Below are 19,236 nucleotides of genomic sequence, written 5' to 3' on the forward strand. Positions count from 1 at the left end.
GGCGATCGCTAAGCAATGACAGCCGTCGGCTGTCAGTAATGCGCCGGCACACTGAGGCACCAGCGCATGAGCGGTTCTGACCTGATCGCTGTGCTGCGATGAACTGCAGCGAGTGATCAGGTCAGAATGACCCCCCAGGACTTAAGGAGGAATGAAGATGAATGAGGAGGAGGAATGATGATGAGGAGAAAAGGAGGAGGAGAAGGAGAAGGAGAAATGATGAAGATTGAGGCAGAGGAATGTGGAGGCGGAATGATGATGATGAAGAGGAATGTGGAGGAAAAATTATGATGTTGAGGTGGAGAATTGAGGAGAAGGAATGATGATGAAAAGGTAGAATGAGGAGGGAGCTTTACTGTTGTTCAATATGTATAAAGTACTCTGCCGTTCAGCTTTACTGTGTGTGGTTATATGAATAATGGACACAATTGTGGCATGCTCCTTCCCCACAAAGTCACGGCCCTTCATATTGGCACACAACTGCAGCGCGCACTATCCCTGTTTCGAATATGGGGGGGGGCACCAATCCCCCTTTCTGGCAAAGGGCACCAAAATGTCTTGTTACACCACTTAGCATCACCATGAATATTTCTTTGGACCAGTTTACATAAACTACTGTAGAGAGGATTAATTAATCATAAAATGTAACCTTTATTAAGTATGCATTAAAATATATAATTTCATTGACCCAGACTACAGTGAAACACAAGAGTTAAAATCAAACAAACTAACATGTATGTGAAACCTATAAGATAGGAAATAGTGAATAAAGAAATTTAAAAAGCGTGTCCTGCGTGTGTTTTATATAAATCACTCATAAGATTCTTATATCTATTCAGAGATCACCAATATTTGATCCATTATAGGTATGATTCTGTTTAGATAATGGCTGTTACAGCAGATGTTGATAGTTAGCACTCTCCCGGCTGATAATTCCATAGAGTCAATACTATCTCATATGTATCTTTATTCACTCCACAGAAATATCCCCTGAGAAATTCTCCCAAATATGGGGACTGTGAGTGTCAGTAGATATAAGTATATAAATTAAATATGATAGAGAGTTAATTAGATAGTATATAACACCAATTGTCGCCAATATACTTATATATGATATATTTCTAGATCAAGGTCAGCTGAAAAATGGGTATCAAGGTCTTTGAGATAATCTTGGCACAAGAATATATTATCCCACACTCATTATTGCACACATAGTTATCTGGGCATGTATATGGGGAAAACAGGGGAAGAATTTTCTTTACTCAAGGGATATGGCAGTCCCCACTTCGTATGGATTTTTTTTATTTTAAGGGATATGGCAATCCCAATTTTAATCTCCAGTAATCCACGTATATTTCCAACCCAAATAGGTTCTAGATATTACAATTCAGATTTGCTTAAGGGATATAGCAATCCCCATATCTGTGTGGGTCTTTTAAGGGAATATGGCAATCCCATTTGGAATAGTATAGACAACTTCTTCTCACGCACTGGGTGTTTGAAACAAAAACTACCTTCTGTACAAACCAAAAAGGAACAATTAATTTATACTTAGCCTGCCACCAACTCTAAAAAATGTGGCTTGTCAGGGGAGGTTTCCGGGGTATTCAGAACCCTCCGCCCCCCCCCCCCCCCCCCCCCCCGTGCACCACAGCTGTACAGTACTCTTGGATGTGTCTCGTTTTCAAAGTCGGCTGTTCACTTTATTTTGTTTACTTTCCTGGAACGATCAGGTACCTACTGAATTTTGGGGTACTCCTGGACTCCAAGCAGAGTAAACCCTAGATTAATGTTTTTAAAGTATTGAAAGACTTTATTTGGGTTTCATTACTTGGTATTCGGTCTCTAGGTCGACCACACTAAGGGCGACAGTCATTAGGTCGACCACTATTGGACGACATGCATTAGGTTGACAGGGTTTCTAGGTCAACATTGTCACTAGGTCAACATGTTCTAGGTTGAAATGACAAAAAGGTCGACATGAGTTTTTCACGATTTTTTTTCATTTTTCATACTTTACGATCCACATGGACTACAATTGGGAACGGTAACCTGTGCCGAGTGCAGCAGTCATAAAGCGAGACACCTTTTCCAAAGCATGCGAGGGGACATGGTGCACTAATTGGGGTTCCCAGTCACTCTATGAAGTAAACGACACTAATAAAAAAAAAAACCACTATGTCAACCTTGGTCATGTCGACCTAATGCTTGTATCGACCTATTTTGGGTGTCGACTTAGTTACTGTCGACCAATAGTGGTCGACATAAGTGTGGTCGACCTCATGAACCGCACCCTATTACTTATCCATTTTAATTGGATTTTTTATTTTTGTAGAGTCAAATATTGTGCCCTAATTCTCTAATCCTAGCTAGCACATATCAGCTGGTTGCTGAAAGATAAAACAGATAGAGATTGTGGTAAGCCACACTGGCCTCAGAGAGATCAATGTATGCAATGTATGACTAAATTAGCAATGTTTAAACAGCATAATGAGGCAAAATTCATTTTTCCAATACATATAAAAATTGGTCCAAAGTAAATATTAGTAAACAGAACAAAAGGAAATCATTATCAGACTATTTAAAAACAAAACAAAAAACATCATATTTGTAAGATATTCAGGTTACATAGACTAATGACCAATCTTAGGATGCTGAAGTTGTCGTTTTTTTTTTTGCCCTCTCTCCAAAACCAACTACAAAATATTGCACCAGACTGGAAAAAGATGGATGGCATTTTAAAAAATTACGAGTGCACCAGAAAACTTCTATAGGATAACTTCTGATTCTTTAAAAATGAAGAGAGGATGATAGAGAGGATTAGCATCAAGAAGTAGATAACAACCACAGATAAACAAGCAGCCTGTGGCAGTGCTCATCAGTTGTACACCTGGATGTTAATACAATACTTCTACTACCCTAGTTATTCTCTTAGGAAAGGAATGACAATTCCTTATAAAATCCACAAGAAAAAGATCTCCAGAAAAAGATTCTAGCTTAACCATCTTCTATCTTTTGGTTCCAACATGCACATGAGGTAGGAAAAATCCTCAACATAACCTCTCCGGTTAAAATAGTTATTGTTAATACTAAATCCCATCATAGAGTGCAGCCCATTAAGAAGTAGTTATTCCAATTTAAGGTACCTGTAATACAAATACCCTACCATGAAAGCAGTCTTGTTAAATTACTTCCAGGTTTCACCCAGAGCTATTATTAACAGTCTTACATATATTTCCTTTGGTACTAAAGCTTGTGACAGTACATTCCAACATTCCACTCAAAATGGTTTGTCCTTAATATGCAGATTTGCTTCCTACTGCTCTTGAGGCATGTACAACTGATTCTTCATATTTACTCACCAAGCTTTAAAGGACTACACAAACATTTAAAAAAATGTAATTATGATTACTGAAACCTTCCTATCTAGGTGATGACATTTCACATTGGCATACAGTAGGTACATTTCTCAGGATAGAATTAAGCAAATAGTCAAAATTCCCTCAGACTTTCCAGTACCCTGCATTAGAACTTACATGTTACTCTAAGCCCTCTATACTGTTCTGTCAAGAAAGAGATCATTCTGCAATATGAGTACTGACCTAGCAACAGGGGTATAAAACTCACCCTTTAGCTTATTACAGCCTATTACTGGACAGTGGACATGGTTGCTTAGGTCTTTTCCCCATACTGAAAGCTGTTTTCACATTATGTTTTATAACCAAAAGCTCTGTATCTAATCCTGCACATTTGTTGCCATTTCCAAGTGAGCAAGTGGAAAATACTTGTGTTCAAATAATTTCCCATTTCACTTTTCCAAGGACTGACTGAAAGATACACCTCTGCAAAACTGTGTATGGCTCCTACTTAAGAAATTAAGCTGCTTGTATTACTTTTTCTAGTTTTGCTGTCTGTTCTCAATGCATAGTAATTGCGAGTAGTTGCTTACCCTCACACTGCTCTGCACATTTGTAGGGTCAAAAACCTCTGAAGAAACCGCCACCCACAGAAGGCGGAGAAACGCGTCGGGTGACTAAAGGACGTCAGGTGGAACGCAGGTGGAACGCACCGGAAGCCGGAAGCTCTGACCAACATGGAAGCCGCGGCACACGGCAGAGCGCTCCCTGCTTCACCACACGCCTTGAGCGTGTCACCGCTCAGCTGGCTACAGCGGTACGCCTCTAGTGTGATCTAGCCTATCCGGAGACACCAGAACCACCGCAGAGTGGAAGGGTAAGCACTGCCCATATGAGTGTCCCGACGGGGGATTAATTGATCACCCAATTTATCAGCATTGCATCCCTGACCAGTGTGAGCTGGTATCACATTACATTTTCTGAGCAAAGCAGTTATATACCAATGAACTGTGTTATCAACTTTCATTAAGGGACTGTGTTTCTTTTCAAAGAGTGCAAATTATATAGCACAAATAACTTTATTAATCAGCACTAATACTACTAATACAAAATTCCCTGGAATGAGAAAATGGTTTTCAACAAGTGGTACACAAGTGTGCTGCAAGTGGTTGCCAGTTATGATATCGTCCAGGAGATGCCTAGTGCCCAGCTGCCGCCATCATGACTGTCAGGCTTGGGCAGTGCAGTGCTCTTCTATGGCCCAGCCTGGGACCTACAACGCGGCGTGGCTCATAAGTCACAGGTCACACGCGCATGTCGTCTTCCCGCCCACCTGCGCAGTACTGTGCAGTGTCGTGCTGCTCCGTGCTGCCTCACAGTGCCTCTTGCTTCTCCCACTGGTGAGGGAAAAACATTTTACTCACACAAGTTGGGGCCAGTGATCTTTTTATTTATTTGATTTCTGTTGGGTTGAAGTACTATGGGGGACAGGGTGCGCCATTATTATGGGAGCAGTGTGTGGTGGAATTACTATGGGGGACAGTGTGTCATGGAATTACTGTGTGTGTGTGTGTGTGTGTGTGTGTGTGTGTGTGTGTGTGTGTGTGTGTGTGTTGGAGGAGTAATGTGTTTTGAATTACAATGGGGGCAGTGTGTGGTGGAATTACTGTTGGGGCAAATGTGTAAAATTACTGTGGGGGTCCAATGTGTTTAATTACTGTGGGGGCCAATGTGTGACCAATATATCTTTGTTTAAAGCCACTGTGGGGGCCAATGTTTTTTTTCTGTGGTACTGATGGTGTGCTATGCTGCGAATTGATAAAAGTTGAAAATCACTTTAATAGAATATGGACTGAACAGGCACGGTACAAGTAAGAATAACAGTGTGTAAAACCCTTTGGGACAGCGCGTCTTGAGCCCTCAGCTTGAACATTTAGGCCCTCAGAGGGAAAAGGCACCTCTCATTAAGAACCTCTATTTACGAGGGGGTCCAGTGCCAGCACAATTAAAATCCTCAGCTTCATTAAGTTTTCATGATCTGCATAAAATTGGCATATCTCTGTGTGTACAATCGTTCACTACCTCTTTTGCATGGTTCCAAGCCAGGTTAGACCCAAAATATGACCCCTTTTCAACTGCGGCGCAACCCGGGAATATCCCAGGTCGGCACCGTTTACAGTACACTGTACCTGGGTGCAGTGTCTTCTGGCCGGGGCTTGGAGATGACTTTATCTTCAAGCGCCCGGAACACTGGCAGATCGGGACCCTCGGGGCATGGCCTTGGTCCTGTTAGGTCATGCCCTCAATTTGAAGCTTCCCACCGTCACGCTGGGTGCTAAGCCCAGCACTCTGGAAGCTGTTGGGCTGCCCCCAGCCTCCGGCACACACCTTTCCTGGTCAGCGCTGCTGTCTGCATAGCAGGACAGACAGCAGCGATGTGTCCCCCAACCTCCCGACCGCCTGCGGGACACTGCGGTCAGGGAGGTATGGGCTCTAAGCATGCTGTAAACATGTCCCGAGTCGGATTACCTGGGCAACTTGTTTAAACTGCACCCTAACCTGGGTCATTCCCTGGTCCGACCCAGGATTTTTTTTTTTGAGGGAGCCATTTCCACTACCAAAAAACCCGGGTCGATGCTAGTGGAAAAGCGATATTATTCTCTTGGTTGCAGTTCCCACTTTACTTAAAGGAACTTGTACCAACCATGCCTAAAATCTGTCGCCACTTCTATAGTCAAGATTAATTCTCTTACCTAGTCGATCATCTGTAGCACAGCACTGTCTGAATAAAGCACTGGAAATGTAGTGAACAGATGTGCTGTAAAAGACCCCAGCAGATGGGTTAGCATCACCGGGGCCGTAACTTAGGCACATTTGCCCTGTGGACACAACCAGCCGCATCCACCAGCATCCTCTTTGTATGTGTCACCAGTGCCAGTTGCTGTGTACCGTCTGCTGCAATATAATAGTAGCAGTGCGCCCAACTACTTCTCTGATGGGTACACCGCTACCATTAAACTTTACAGTGAATGAGCAGCAACTGTGAGCCAAGGTGAGTAGCATCTAGCAGTGAGAGGCTGAGCAAGGCAGGGACCAAAGAGGGTGCTTGGCATCTGGGTAATGTAGTCCTGACAGGAGAGAAGCGCATATCACACGTGTCTACTGATACTACATTCCCCATTATACATAGTGTGGATAAAGTACTGGCCAATGTCTGGGGATGGCCTTAAAGTGTCACTTTAAAAATGTAATGTACAGTGGTCTCAGTCTGCTGAAGTGTGATTGCTGTATGTGCAGTAATGTGTGTTACTTACAGGGGAAGCTCACAATCACAGTGATAGTGCAGATTGTTCTACACGTTGGCCACCTGTGATTCACCAACTGCTGTGGGACTACAAATACCAAAATGCTGAGAAGGCAGGACCAGGGGGGTCATTCCGACCTGATCTTAGCTGTGCTAAATTTAGCACAGCTATGATCACTTACACTGACATGCGGGGGGATGCCCAGCACAGGGCTAGTCCGCCCCGCATGTCAGGCTGCCCACCCCGCACAAGTACAAAAGCATTGCAATGCTTTTGTACTTGAAAAGTAACTACCAGCCAGCGCAGCTCCAGTGGCTGGCCGGGAGTTGCTCGTCGCTGCCCGGGTCACAGCGGCTGCGCGTGACATCATGCAGCCGCTGCAGCTCGCCCCCCGCACGGTCCGGCTACGCCTGCATTGGCTGGACCGTTCCCACAAGACGGCGGCCAAGCGCCGTCATGCCGCCCCCTCCCGCCCAGCGACCACCTCTGCCTGTCAATCAGGCAGAGGCGATCGCTAAGCAATGACAGCCGTCGGCTGTCAGTAATGCGCCGGCACACTGAGGCACCAGCGCATGAGCGGTTCTGACCTGATCGCTGTGCTGCGATGAACTGCAGCGAGTGATCAGGTCAGAATGACCCCCCAGGACTTAAGGAGGAATGAAGATGAATGAGGAGGAGGAATGATGATGAGGAGAAAAGGAGGAGGAGAAGGAGAAGGAGAAATGATGAAGATTGAGGCAGAGGAATGTGGAGGCGGAATGATGATGATGAAGAGGAATGTGGAGGAAAAATTATGATGTTGAGGTGGAGAATTGAGGAGAAGGAATGATGATGAAAAGGTAGAATGAGGAGGGAGCTTTACTGTTGTTCAATATGTATAAAGTACTCTGCCGTTCAGCTTTACTGTGTGTGGTTATATGAATAATGGACACAATTGTGGCATGCTCCTTCCCCACAAAGTCACGGCCCTTCATATTGGCACACAACTGCAGCGCGCACTATCCCTGTTTCGAATATGGGGGGGGCACCAATCCCCCTTTCTGGCAAAGGGCACCAAAATGTCTTGTTACACCACTTAGCATCACCATGAATATTTCTTTGGACCAGTTTACATAAACTACTGTAGAGAGGATTAATTAATCATAAAATGTAACCTTTATTAAGTATGCATTAAAATATATAATTTCATTGACCCAGACTACAGTGAAACACAAGAGTTAAAATCAAACAAACTAACATGTATGTGAAACCTATAAGATAGGAAATAGTGAATAAAGAAATTTAAAAAGCGTGTCCTGCGTGTGTTTTATATAAATCACTCATAAGATTCTTATATCTATTCAGAGATCACCAATATTTGATCCATTATAGGTATGATTCTGTTTAGATAATGGCTGTTACAGCAGATGTTGATAGTTAGCACTCTCCCGGCTGATAATTCCATAGAGTCAATACTATCTCATATGTATCTTTATTCACTCCACAGAAATATCCCCTGAGAAATTCTCCCAAATATGGGGACTGTGAGTGTCAGTAGATATAAGTATATAAATTAAATATGATAGAGAGTTAATTAGATAGTATATAACACCAATTGTCGCCAATATACTTATATATGATATATTTCTAGATCAAGGTCAGCTGAAAAATGGGTATCAAGGTCTTTGAGATAATCTTGGCACAAGAATATATTATCCCACACTCATTATTGCACACATAGTTATCTGGGCATGTATATGGGGAAAACAGGGGAAGAATTTTCTTTACTCAAGGGATATGGCAGTCCCCACTTCGTATGGATTTTTTTTATTTTAAGGGATATGGCAATCCCAATTTTAATCTCCAGTAATCCACGTATATTTCCAACCCAAATAGGTTCTAGATATTACAATTCAGATTTGCTTAAGGGATATAGCAATCCCCATATCTGTGTGGGTCTTTTAAGGGAATATGGCAATCCCATTTGGAATAGTATAGACAACTTCTTCTCACGCACTGGGTGTTTGAAACAAAAACTACCTTCTGTACAAACCAAAAAGGAACAATTAATTTATACTTAGCCTGCCACCAACTCTAAAAAATGTGGCTTGTCAGGGGAGGTTTCCGGGGTATTCAGAACCCTCCGCCCCCCCCCCCCCCCCCCCCCCGTGCACCACAGCTGTACAGTACTATTGGATGTGTCTCGTTTTCAAAGTCGGCTGTTCACTTTATTTTGTTTACTTTCCTGGAACGATCAGGTACCTACTGAATTTTGGGGTACTCCTGGACTCCAAGCAGAGTAAACCCTAGATTAATGTTTTTAAAGTATTGAAAGACTTTATTTGGGTTTCATTACTTGGTATTCGGTCTCTAGGTCGACCACACTAAGGGCGACAGTCATTAGGTCGACCACTATTGGACGACATGCATTAGGTTGACAGGGTTTCTAGGTCAACATTGTCACTAGGTCAACATGTTCTAGGTTGAAATGACAAAAAGGTCGACAAGAGTTTTTCACGATTTTTTTTCATTTTTCATACTTTACGATCCACATGGACTACAATTGGGAACGGTAACCTGTGCCGAGTGCAGCAGTCATAAAGCGAGACACCTTTTCCAAAGCATGCGAGGGGACATGGTGCACTAATTGGGGTTCCCAGTCACTCTATGAAGTAAACGACACTAATAAAAAAAAAAAAAAAACACTATGTCAACCTTGGTCATGTCGACCTAATGCTTGTATCGACCTATTTTGGGTGTCGACTTAGTTACTGTCGACCAATAGTGGTCGACATAAGTGTGGTCGACCTCATGAACCGCACCCTATTACTTATCCATTTTAATTGGATTTTTTATTTTTGTAGAGTCAAATATTGTGCCCTAATTCTCTAATCCTAGCTAGCACATATCAGCTGGTTGCTGAAAGATAAAACAGATAGAGATTGTGGTAAGCCACACTGGCCTCAGAGAGATCAATGTATGCAATGTATGACTAAATTAGCAATGTTTAAACAGCATAATGAGGCAAAATTCATTTTTCCAATACATATAAAAATTGGTCCAAAGTAAATATTAGTAAACAGAACAAAAGGAAATCATTATCAGACTATTTAAAAACAAAACAAAAAACATCATATTTGTAAGATATTCAGGTTACATAGACTAATGACCAATCTTAGGATGCTGAAGTTGTCGTTTTTTTTTGCCCTCTCTCCAAAACCAACTACAAAATATTGCACCAGACTGGAAAAAGATGGATGGCATTTTAAAAAATTACGAGTGCACCAGAAAACTTCTATAGGATAACTTCTGATTCTTTAAAAATGAAGAGAGGATGATAGAGAGGATTAGCATCAAGAAGTAGATAACAACCACAGATAAACAAGCAGCCTGTGGCAGTGCTCATCAGTTGTACACCTGGATGTTAATACAATACTTCTACTACCCTAGTTATTCTCTTAGGAAAGGAATGACAATTCCTTATAAAATCCACAAGAAAAAGATCTCCAGAAAAAGATTCTAGCTTAACCATCTTCTATCTTTTGGTTCCAACATGCACATGAGGTAGGAAAAATCCTCAACATAACCTCTCCGGTTAAAATAGTTATTGTTAATACTAAATCCCATCATAGAGTGCAGCCCATTAAGAAGTAGTTATTCCAATTTAAGGTACCTGTAATACAAATACCCTACCATGAAAGCAGTCTTGTTAAATTACTTCCAGGTTTCACCCAGAGCTATTATTAACAGTCTTACATATATTTCCTTTGGTACTAAAGCTTGTGACAGTACATTCCAACATTCCACTCAAAATGGTTTGTCCTTAATATGCAGATTTGCTTCCTACTGCTCTTGAGGCATGTACAACTGATTCTTCATATTTACTCACCAAGCTTTAAAGGACTACACAAACATTTTAAAAAATGTAATTATGATTACTGAAACCTTCCTATCTAGGTGATGACATTTCACATTGGCATACAGTAGGTACATTTCTCAGGATAGAATTAAGCAAATAGTCAAAATTCCCTCAGACTTTCCAGTACCCTGCATTAGAACTTACATGTTACTCTAAGCCCTCTATACTGTTCTGTCAAGAAAGAGATCATTCTGCAATATGAGTACTGACCTAGCAACAGGGGTATAAAACTCACCCTTTAGCTTATTACAGCCTATTACTGGACAGTGGACATGGTTGCTTAGGTCTTTTCCCCATACTGAAAGCTGTTTTCACATTATGTTTTATAACCATAAGCTCTGTATCTAATCCTGCACATTTGTTGCCATTTCCAAGTGAGCAAGTGGAAAATACTTGTGTTCAAATAATTTCCCATTTCACTTTTCCAAGGACTGACTGAAAGATACACCTCTGCAAAACTGTGTATGGCTCCTACTTAAGAAATGAAGCTGCTTGTATTACTTTTTCTAGTTTTGCTGTCTGTTCTCAATGCATAGTAATTGCGAGTAGTTGCTTACCCTCACACTGCTCTGCACATTTGTAGGGTCAAAAACCTCTGAAGAAACCGCCACCCACAGAAGGCGGAGAAACGCGTCAGGTGACTAAAGGACGTCAGGTGGAACGCAGGTGGAACGCACCGGAAGCCGGAAGCTCTGACCAACATGGAAGCCGCGGCACACGGCAGAGCGCTCCCTGCTTCACCACACGCCTTGAGCGTGTCACCGCTCAGCTGGCTACAGCGGTACGCCTCTAGTGTGATCTAGCCTATCCGGAGACACCAGAACCACCGCAGAGTGGAAGGGTAAGCACTGCCCATATGAGTGTCCCGACGGGGGATTAATTGATCACCCAATTTATCAGCATTGCATCCCTGACCAGTGTGAGCTGGTATCACATTACATTTTCTGAGCAAAGCAGTTATATACCAATGAACTGTGTTATCAACTTTCATTAAGGGACTGTGTTTCTTTTCAAAGAGTGCAAATTATATAGCACAAATAACTTTATTAATCAGCACTAATACTACTAATACAAAATTCCCTGGAATGAGAAAATAGTTTCTAACCAATAAGACTGCATTTAAGGACTGTGCTTCGTTACAACCAACTACTAACCAATTTGGCATGCATGCAAACTACTAATAGTTTACAAAGTTTAACTGGCCAGAGCGGGGTATATATTATCTTTACATTGTGATTTCCATTGTGATGTTCCGTTTTATTTAGTAATGTCTGTTTAGTCTGTTGTTTTTAAATAAAGGAATTTTTTATTAAACCAGCAGCCTTCTAATTAACCAAAACTTATAATTATATGTGCGCTCACACTTCTAACTACATTTGTAGAGTCAGCCACACTATGACCTTCAGGCCAAACAATGCCATTGGATTGTGGCACTCCGATCTGTCCAGGATTCCTCTGGAGCTTCAGGTACCTGTGCCCGGAGCTCTGGAGGTAGCTTATTCCTTTGAGGTGCAGCTCAACCTGGCAATGTCACTGCTGGGCCGGCCCCCACTACACGTAACTGAGGGCAGTTTTGCATGTGCAGTTGGGCTTGGTAGCAGCAGGAGAAGCAGTCACTGACGGACAAGCTCCAGATTAGGTAAAATAAGGGGAGGACTCGGCTGGCACCTAAAGGGGAACTCTGGGCTGGCACCTAAGGGGGAAATCTTGGTTGGCACCACACAGAAGGAGGGGAGTGCTCTGGGCTGGCACCTAAGGGGGTGGGGCATGACTCTGGGCTGGTACCTATGGGGTGCTTAGATTCTTGGCTGGCACTTAATGTGTGTGACTCTGGGGTGGCACATACGGGTGGGGGGGGGGGCTCTTTGTTTTGGTGTACAACCAACTTTACCCAAGATAGCATCAATTTCAGGATTTTCTTAGGGAAGCACACATGTTTTATTTGCAATACAATATGATGGTTATTAGGATGGTTATCTGGATGGTTATTTAGATGGATGGTTATCTGATGGCTATTTAGAGCTTTCACTACACTTTAAAATGAAGCCCTTGATTTTGGAGGTTACATGACTATGCAGTTGTACTTTGAAAGCAGATAATCCCTGGAAGAATCCAAAAGGACTGCCTGTTTACTACACACTGGGGCGTGAATAGAAATATCTGGGCCAAATTGAAAACCCACACAACATGATAAATCCACTAGGGCAGATTGCTAAATGGAATATGGAGTCATGAAAGTTGAAAAAGTTATTACAGAAATGTAAAGACAGTCATACTGGCAATCATTAAAAAACAGTATCTTAGAAGAAGTACTCACCGTCCACAAAACTAGGAAAAGATGCCACTTTCTTTGTCTGCTGCTGCTGCAAAAAAAAGAAGAATGTTAACTATATTGGCAACAGAATATATATTGCCCATACAGTAGCCAATAAAGTTGAGAAAATGAATGTGTCATATTACAGTAGGTTATACTATTTATCTAGAAACTATACAATAATCACAACTATTGTACTGGAATTCAGATATGCAATATGTAATTATACTAGCACATTTCTTAATTTGTTGCAATTAGTACATGATGAGGCCAGACAGGTCATTTGCATATACTGTAGGTCTATCTCTCAGGACCCTGCCGAATACAGCAGTTTTGTATTTAACACAGAAGAGCACTATAACTCTCTACTAGATATCAGAGATCTGATCTGTTATGAATGGAATCCTACCATTCATTTGCAATATATTTTCTACCATGGTGGTGGGAATACATTTCACATTGCAGACAGAATCTGCAATGATATAAAAATCATCTTTACATAATGAATATAAAAATAGATATTTTATTTCTATAATCCACATCAAATAAATCATCAGAGAAAGATAATCAAAGACAACACAAAAGTGTAATTATTTCAGTGTTTAACTTATTACTTTTGTGTGCATATGATTTAACACTTCAATTATTTTTGTTAGTATTTGTTTGCTCCTGTACACAAGTAACAATACATCAGCACAGGTTGTGCCTTCATTTATCATCATTTGAATAAGTTTTTTTTCCCCCAGGGAATTATAATGATCTTTATCATACAAACATGTATTGTTGCAAAATATTAAACTGTTCTATACCAAATAATAGCAGTACATAATGTTATACAGAAATTCAGACTGATGCAAACATACTGTACAGTAGTACAGCCATATGCTCACAAGAGACTGTGGGTTCTATTTATTAAGCCGTGGAGAGAGATAAATTACCAACCAACCAGCTTCTGTCATTTTCCAAACACTGCCCGTAACATGGCAGATAGGAGCTGATTTGCTGGTACTTTATCTCTCTTCACGTACTGTAATCTCCCTCCAAGGCTTAGTAATAGACCCCTGTAATCAATTCAATAGGTTTAAAGCAAAAATTGGGGACAATGTCTGTTACAGTAAGGCAGTACTTGCCTGGGGATGCATTCACCATCCTGGCTTTCGGGACACCGGCGGTCATGTGACCGATGACGGAATCCTGACACCACTTAGGAGACCGGCGCCGGAAGACCGACAACTGCCACCCCGAAAGTAAGTATCATGTTCACTTTAAGGGTTGGGGCCTGGGGTGGAGGGTTAGAGTTAGACATTAGGGGAGTTATGGTTAGGCACTGATGGGGGGGGGGGTGCTGGGTAGTCCAAGCTGCCACCCCCAAGGGTTGGCCCTAGCTGCCACCCCCAGGGAGGTAAGCAGCACTAGCCGCCACCCACGGAGGGTTAGGGTGGGTGAGGGGTAAAAATACTTTCCCATTCCAACGTAAGGATATTAATGTTGGGGTGCCAGTGTTGGTCATGAGACCGCCAGCATCCCCACAACCGGGATATCAAACTGAATCCCTTGCCTGCTCTCTTAAAAAAATCAAAGTTTTTCAGTATCTTCCTGACCTGTATTGCGCCATGGGGAGAGGGTCAAGAACATGCAAATTCCAGCACAACACCCCCTGCACTTGCCACTAGGACCTGACCCAGTGCTGACGCTACCCGCTCAGCAAAGCCTGCAAAGCAGGGAGGCGCCAGACTCATGAGGCGCTTTCCCTGCTCTGCTAGTACACCTTGCTGCCGGCCGCCGCAACCCGCGCCTGTTACACTGTATGACAGGCAGCAGCGGCGCCGGCAGCATAAACAGAAGCTCTTCAATCTGAACCCCCCGTTCCCTCTACTCCCGGCTCCTCCCTGCACCTCCTGTCAAGCTAGATAACAGACAGGCAGCAGCGTTGCCCCAATCTCATTCGACACAGCAGTCTTCAGCAGCTGCCCGCTCCCTCCCCCCTTCTCACCCCTCCCATCAGTGTCATTTTTGGGGCCTGGGCACTATTATTTTTTCATTTGTGCTCATAGCAAAGCCGGGCATCCCCCTCCCGACCCTGAGCCTGCTTCCTGATTAGGCAGGAACAGGAAGGTAGTGCACAACATGTGACTGCACTGAAGGATCATTCAGACATGAGGAGCAGCAGCCCAGAAGGTCTAGCAGCCAAGCAGCCAGCCATCCCATACCGAGGAGCAGTGATTCAGGTACATTCTGCAGCTGACACACGGGGGAGGGGTATATTAGTGTGTGCTGGGGAGAGGGGAGGGGTATATTAGTGTGTGCTGGGGAGGGGGGATATATTGGTGTGTGCTGTAGAGGGGGGGTATATTAGTGTGTGCTGGGGAGAGGGGAGGAGGGGTATATTGGTGTGTGCTGGGGGGTATATTAGTGTGCGCTGGGGGGTGGTATATTAGTGTGTGCTGGGGGGTGGTATATTAGTGCATGCTGGGGAGGAGGGACGAGTATGGGGTTGGGTATATTAGAGTGTGCTGGGGAGGGGGGATGAGTATATTAGAGTGTGCTGGGGAGGGGGGAGGAGGGGTATATTAGTGTGTGCTGAGGAGGGGGGATGAGTATATTAGAGTGTGCTGGGGAGGAGGGGTTTATTAGTGTGTGCTGGGGAGGGGGGAGGAGGGGTATATTAGTGTGTGCTGGGGAGGGGGGAGGAGGGGTATATTAGTGTGTGCTGGGGAGGAGGGATGAGTATGGGGTTGGGTATATCAGTGTGTGCTGCGGAGGGGGGGTTAGTATATTAGTGTGTGCTTGGGGAGTAGTACATTAACAATGTATAAGAGGAAAAATAATCAGCACTCTCCACAAGTGACCATACAATTACATTTTTCTCATTTTATTTTGTTTCAAGAAGCCGAAAATATATACTTCAAGAAAATATATATTAAAAACCTAATACCAGTCCAGTATACAAACACACACAACACAAAACGGACAAAGAAAAAAAAATGTATGTATTATTATGGTTCAAGCTAATTATGTTATTGATCAGGTACTTGATATTTCATTACTTTCCCTTTTTTGTTGCCTGTAAAACATCAGTCCTTTGAAGGTCACAAAGTGAGTATAAAAAGGGATCACAAAGTGAGTATAAAAAGGGCTCAGGTACTTATCACAGTCGGTTAACCTAATCCTTCCTATAAAACAGGCTAATCATGAAAACATGCAAAAAGAGCTTTTTCACGTTTAGGGGCACCAATGGCGATCAAAGTTCAGTGACAGTCATAACAGCTGGTACGGTGCAGTGGCATATTCATTTTTTTTTTATATTAATGCAGTTTCCTACTGCCTGTCACTCACTGCCTCTCCCCAGCAGTCACCTCTCTCCTGTCACCCTCTCTACCACCCACTAACTTTCACCCTCTCCCCATCACCTCTCTCTCCTGTTACCCAGTGAAATCACCCTCTGCTTGTCAACCTGTACCTCTTATTGTCACCTTCCTCCACTCATTGTCATCCACTGGCCATGCCTCTCCCTAGCATCACTCTCTGCCCTTCTCCCACCGCCTCTCCCTGCCGGTACCCTTTCCCCATCCACTCTGTGTCTTGTCACCCTCTCCCCATCACCCTCTTTCCCCTGTCATCCTCTCTTTGTCACCCACTGACTCTTTTCACATTTTAAACTATGAAACATTGTAAAGAGACATGTCAACAATACGTACTGATGTTTCCCTTTACAGTTTAAAGGTTAATTGCGGCAAACACAACTCGTTATTCGCAATAAGCATGCCCGTAGTGTGTATGCTCCCGTAAACAGGACGCAGCTTACGATGCGGCTGCTTGCAGATAAGATGAGAGTGGACATATCTGTATTTGTAGGAGGGCGCAAAATGTATAGTTTGCAGGAGGGCGCTGAACACCTTAGCACCGGCCCTGACCTGACCTCTGGGAGATTCTGGACTGGAGGTCTCAAAAGTTGGTAAGTTTGAGCTACTGTATCTACACACTGACATTTGCATTGGGTTTATTAATGCATATTAAAACACAAGTAAAACACATCAAACAATGCTGTTTTTATGTATGGATTTTAATATGTTTCAAATGCGTTCAATATGTGACTTCAAGATATGTGTCTGTGGAAAAAAACAGGGAATTGTTAAATTGTTAAATCCAAAGGCATAATGAAATGTAATTAATGTAAGCACTTATATTGTGCAAGTATTCCAGAAACTTACTGCAGTACAAAGTAAGGTTAGCATCTTTTAGAACATAAATATGTAAATACGTTCCATTTGGTACAATCATTTTATTTTTGCAGCCATTTACAGAACAAAATTAACCCTAGTGAATGTCTGTGTGTACATGTGATAGGGAACATAGATTGTAAGCTCCACTGGGGCAGGGACTGATGTGAATGGCCAAATATTCTCTGTAAAGCGCTGCGGAATATGTGCGCGCTATATAAATAACTGGTAATAAATAAATAAATAAATGTGCTTAATTTGTCTTACAAATGCATCTTCTATGCAGAACTTGAATGCCTGTGTTTATGTAACAATACTGTAGCTAGTTCAAAGCTGATCCCCAAGGACAGTGACAGCAGTGGCAAGAAAGTGACCCAATTTATAGGTTAATTCAAATAAAATGAATATATTGACACTGCAGAAAGTAACTTAAAAAAGAATTTTGATTACTTGAAATAAATTATAGTGGAAAAGAGTCACATACGTAGTGAATTCCAAAGGTGGGATGCAGTGCTAGAGAAATAAGGGTTACATGTGTGACACAATGTAATAAGGATACTGTATATTACAGTAAACAGGCAAAGTGAAGAATATCTGGAGATGTATATGCATACCTCCCAACATTTAGAATAGCAAATAGTGGTAGCACTATGGAAAATAAATTATTCAGCAAAAATTGCTCTAAGCAATTCATCAAAACAATCGAATATTAAAATATAATGGTATGTTTAAATGGGAGCGAGTCAATTTACATGCTGTCGGGATCCCAGCTGTCAGGATACGGAAGCCGGAATCCCAACACCCGGTGAAATACCGGCGGTCGGAATCTCAACAGCCAGCTGGAATCCCTACTTGGGTGGGTGTACACGCCCCCAAACGAGGGGGAATATAACTCTGCTCACCACCAGGCACGAGGATACACGCTGCGCTCACCGTCGGTTTCCCGGCTGTCAGGATCCTGGCATTGGTCTCCTGACCGCAGGAATCCCGATAGCCAGCATATCAAACTGATCCCGTTTAAATATTACTAGGGCAATAATTAGACTGATCATATGTAAAAATGTAATATCACTAAGGTGAAGACCAACTTTAAAGAGCCATGGGAAAATCAGTTTGGATCTTAGCTTACTAGAAGCACGATGTTCCGGTACAATGTTAGTTTCACCAATTAATCTTTGACAATTGCTATAGTTCATCACATAATAAACAGATGTTAAAGCCATTGCAGAAATCAAATAGTTGCATACAGGATGTAGGATGACTACTGTGCCTGAACATTTCATGTGTTTCTCTTACTAGATGGAAGAAATGTAACAGACATTGAATTTTTTGCACAGAATAAAAATGCTAATGCTAATATTTCATCTTTGCACTGGACTCAATATGTTTCCTATAAAGAACCATAGCAGCTATCAAAGAGCAATAGGTAAGGCAAACATTGTACTGTACCTTTTACATCATGCTTCTACTAAGATAAGATCCAGAGAAACTTTCACATGAATCCTTAAAGTTATTTTTCACCTCAGTAATATTACATGTAGTATTAGGCTGCCCAACACTATGGGGGGAATTCAGTTGCAAGCGAAGAGTGCAAGTTGCCGCAGCATTTAAGTGTCCACAAAAGCAGCCTGACTCGAACCCTTCACCCGGCTAATTCGCTCCCCTATTCAGAGCCGTCTTAACAGCTGTGTAGGCCCCTGGGCAAAGCAATGCACTGGGGCCCCTACCCATCTTCCAGCAGTAGGGGTGCTATCAGCAGCAGCTTTTATGTCCCGTGGGTGGTAGGGGGTGTTCTATCTTCTGCTCAGTATGTAGGACAGGGAGCAGTAATTTCTGCAAATTATTCCTTTAATGCATAGATGGTGGGAGATGGGGCGGCAGGGAGAACACTAAACTGTAGAAGGGGGCATTGAGCTGAATGACGGGGCACCGGTACATGACTTCCAGCTACAACGAGCCAAAGGGAGTTAGCCCAGCTGCTTGGAAATGGAGGAACAAACCATAACATCAGTGAGATATGGCTGAGGTCAGGATGCTGCAGACCATCCAATGGTGGACCATACTCAGGAAGAGGAACAGCAAGACCCTCATCTGGAAGAGGAAGAGCTGGCCCATCATCATGAGGAACAGCACCATCATCAGG

General features: G+C 42.7%; 1 protein-coding gene across 6 annotated transcripts in view; it reads right to left on the reverse strand.

Annotated features, from left to right (window-relative positions):
- The window catches only part of APBA2 (amyloid beta precursor protein binding family A member 2), a 645,362-nt gene that overhangs the window by 223,957 nt on the left and 402,169 nt on the right, over positions 1–19,236 (reverse strand). For all 6 annotated transcript variants that reach the window (XM_063926236.1, XM_063926237.1, XM_063926233.1 and 3 more), the window contains one exon: positions 12,877–12,922. In XM_063926236.1, the coding sequence (XP_063782306.1) occupies positions 12,877–12,922 (46 nt within the window). The remainder of the gene's footprint in view (positions 1–12,876; positions 12,923–19,236) is intronic.

The sequence above is a fragment of the Pseudophryne corroboree genome, chromosome 6, assembly GCF_028390025.1.
Source record: "Pseudophryne corroboree isolate aPseCor3 chromosome 6, aPseCor3.hap2, whole genome shotgun sequence".
Lineage (NCBI taxonomy): Eukaryota > Metazoa > Chordata > Amphibia > Anura > Myobatrachidae > Pseudophryne > Pseudophryne corroboree.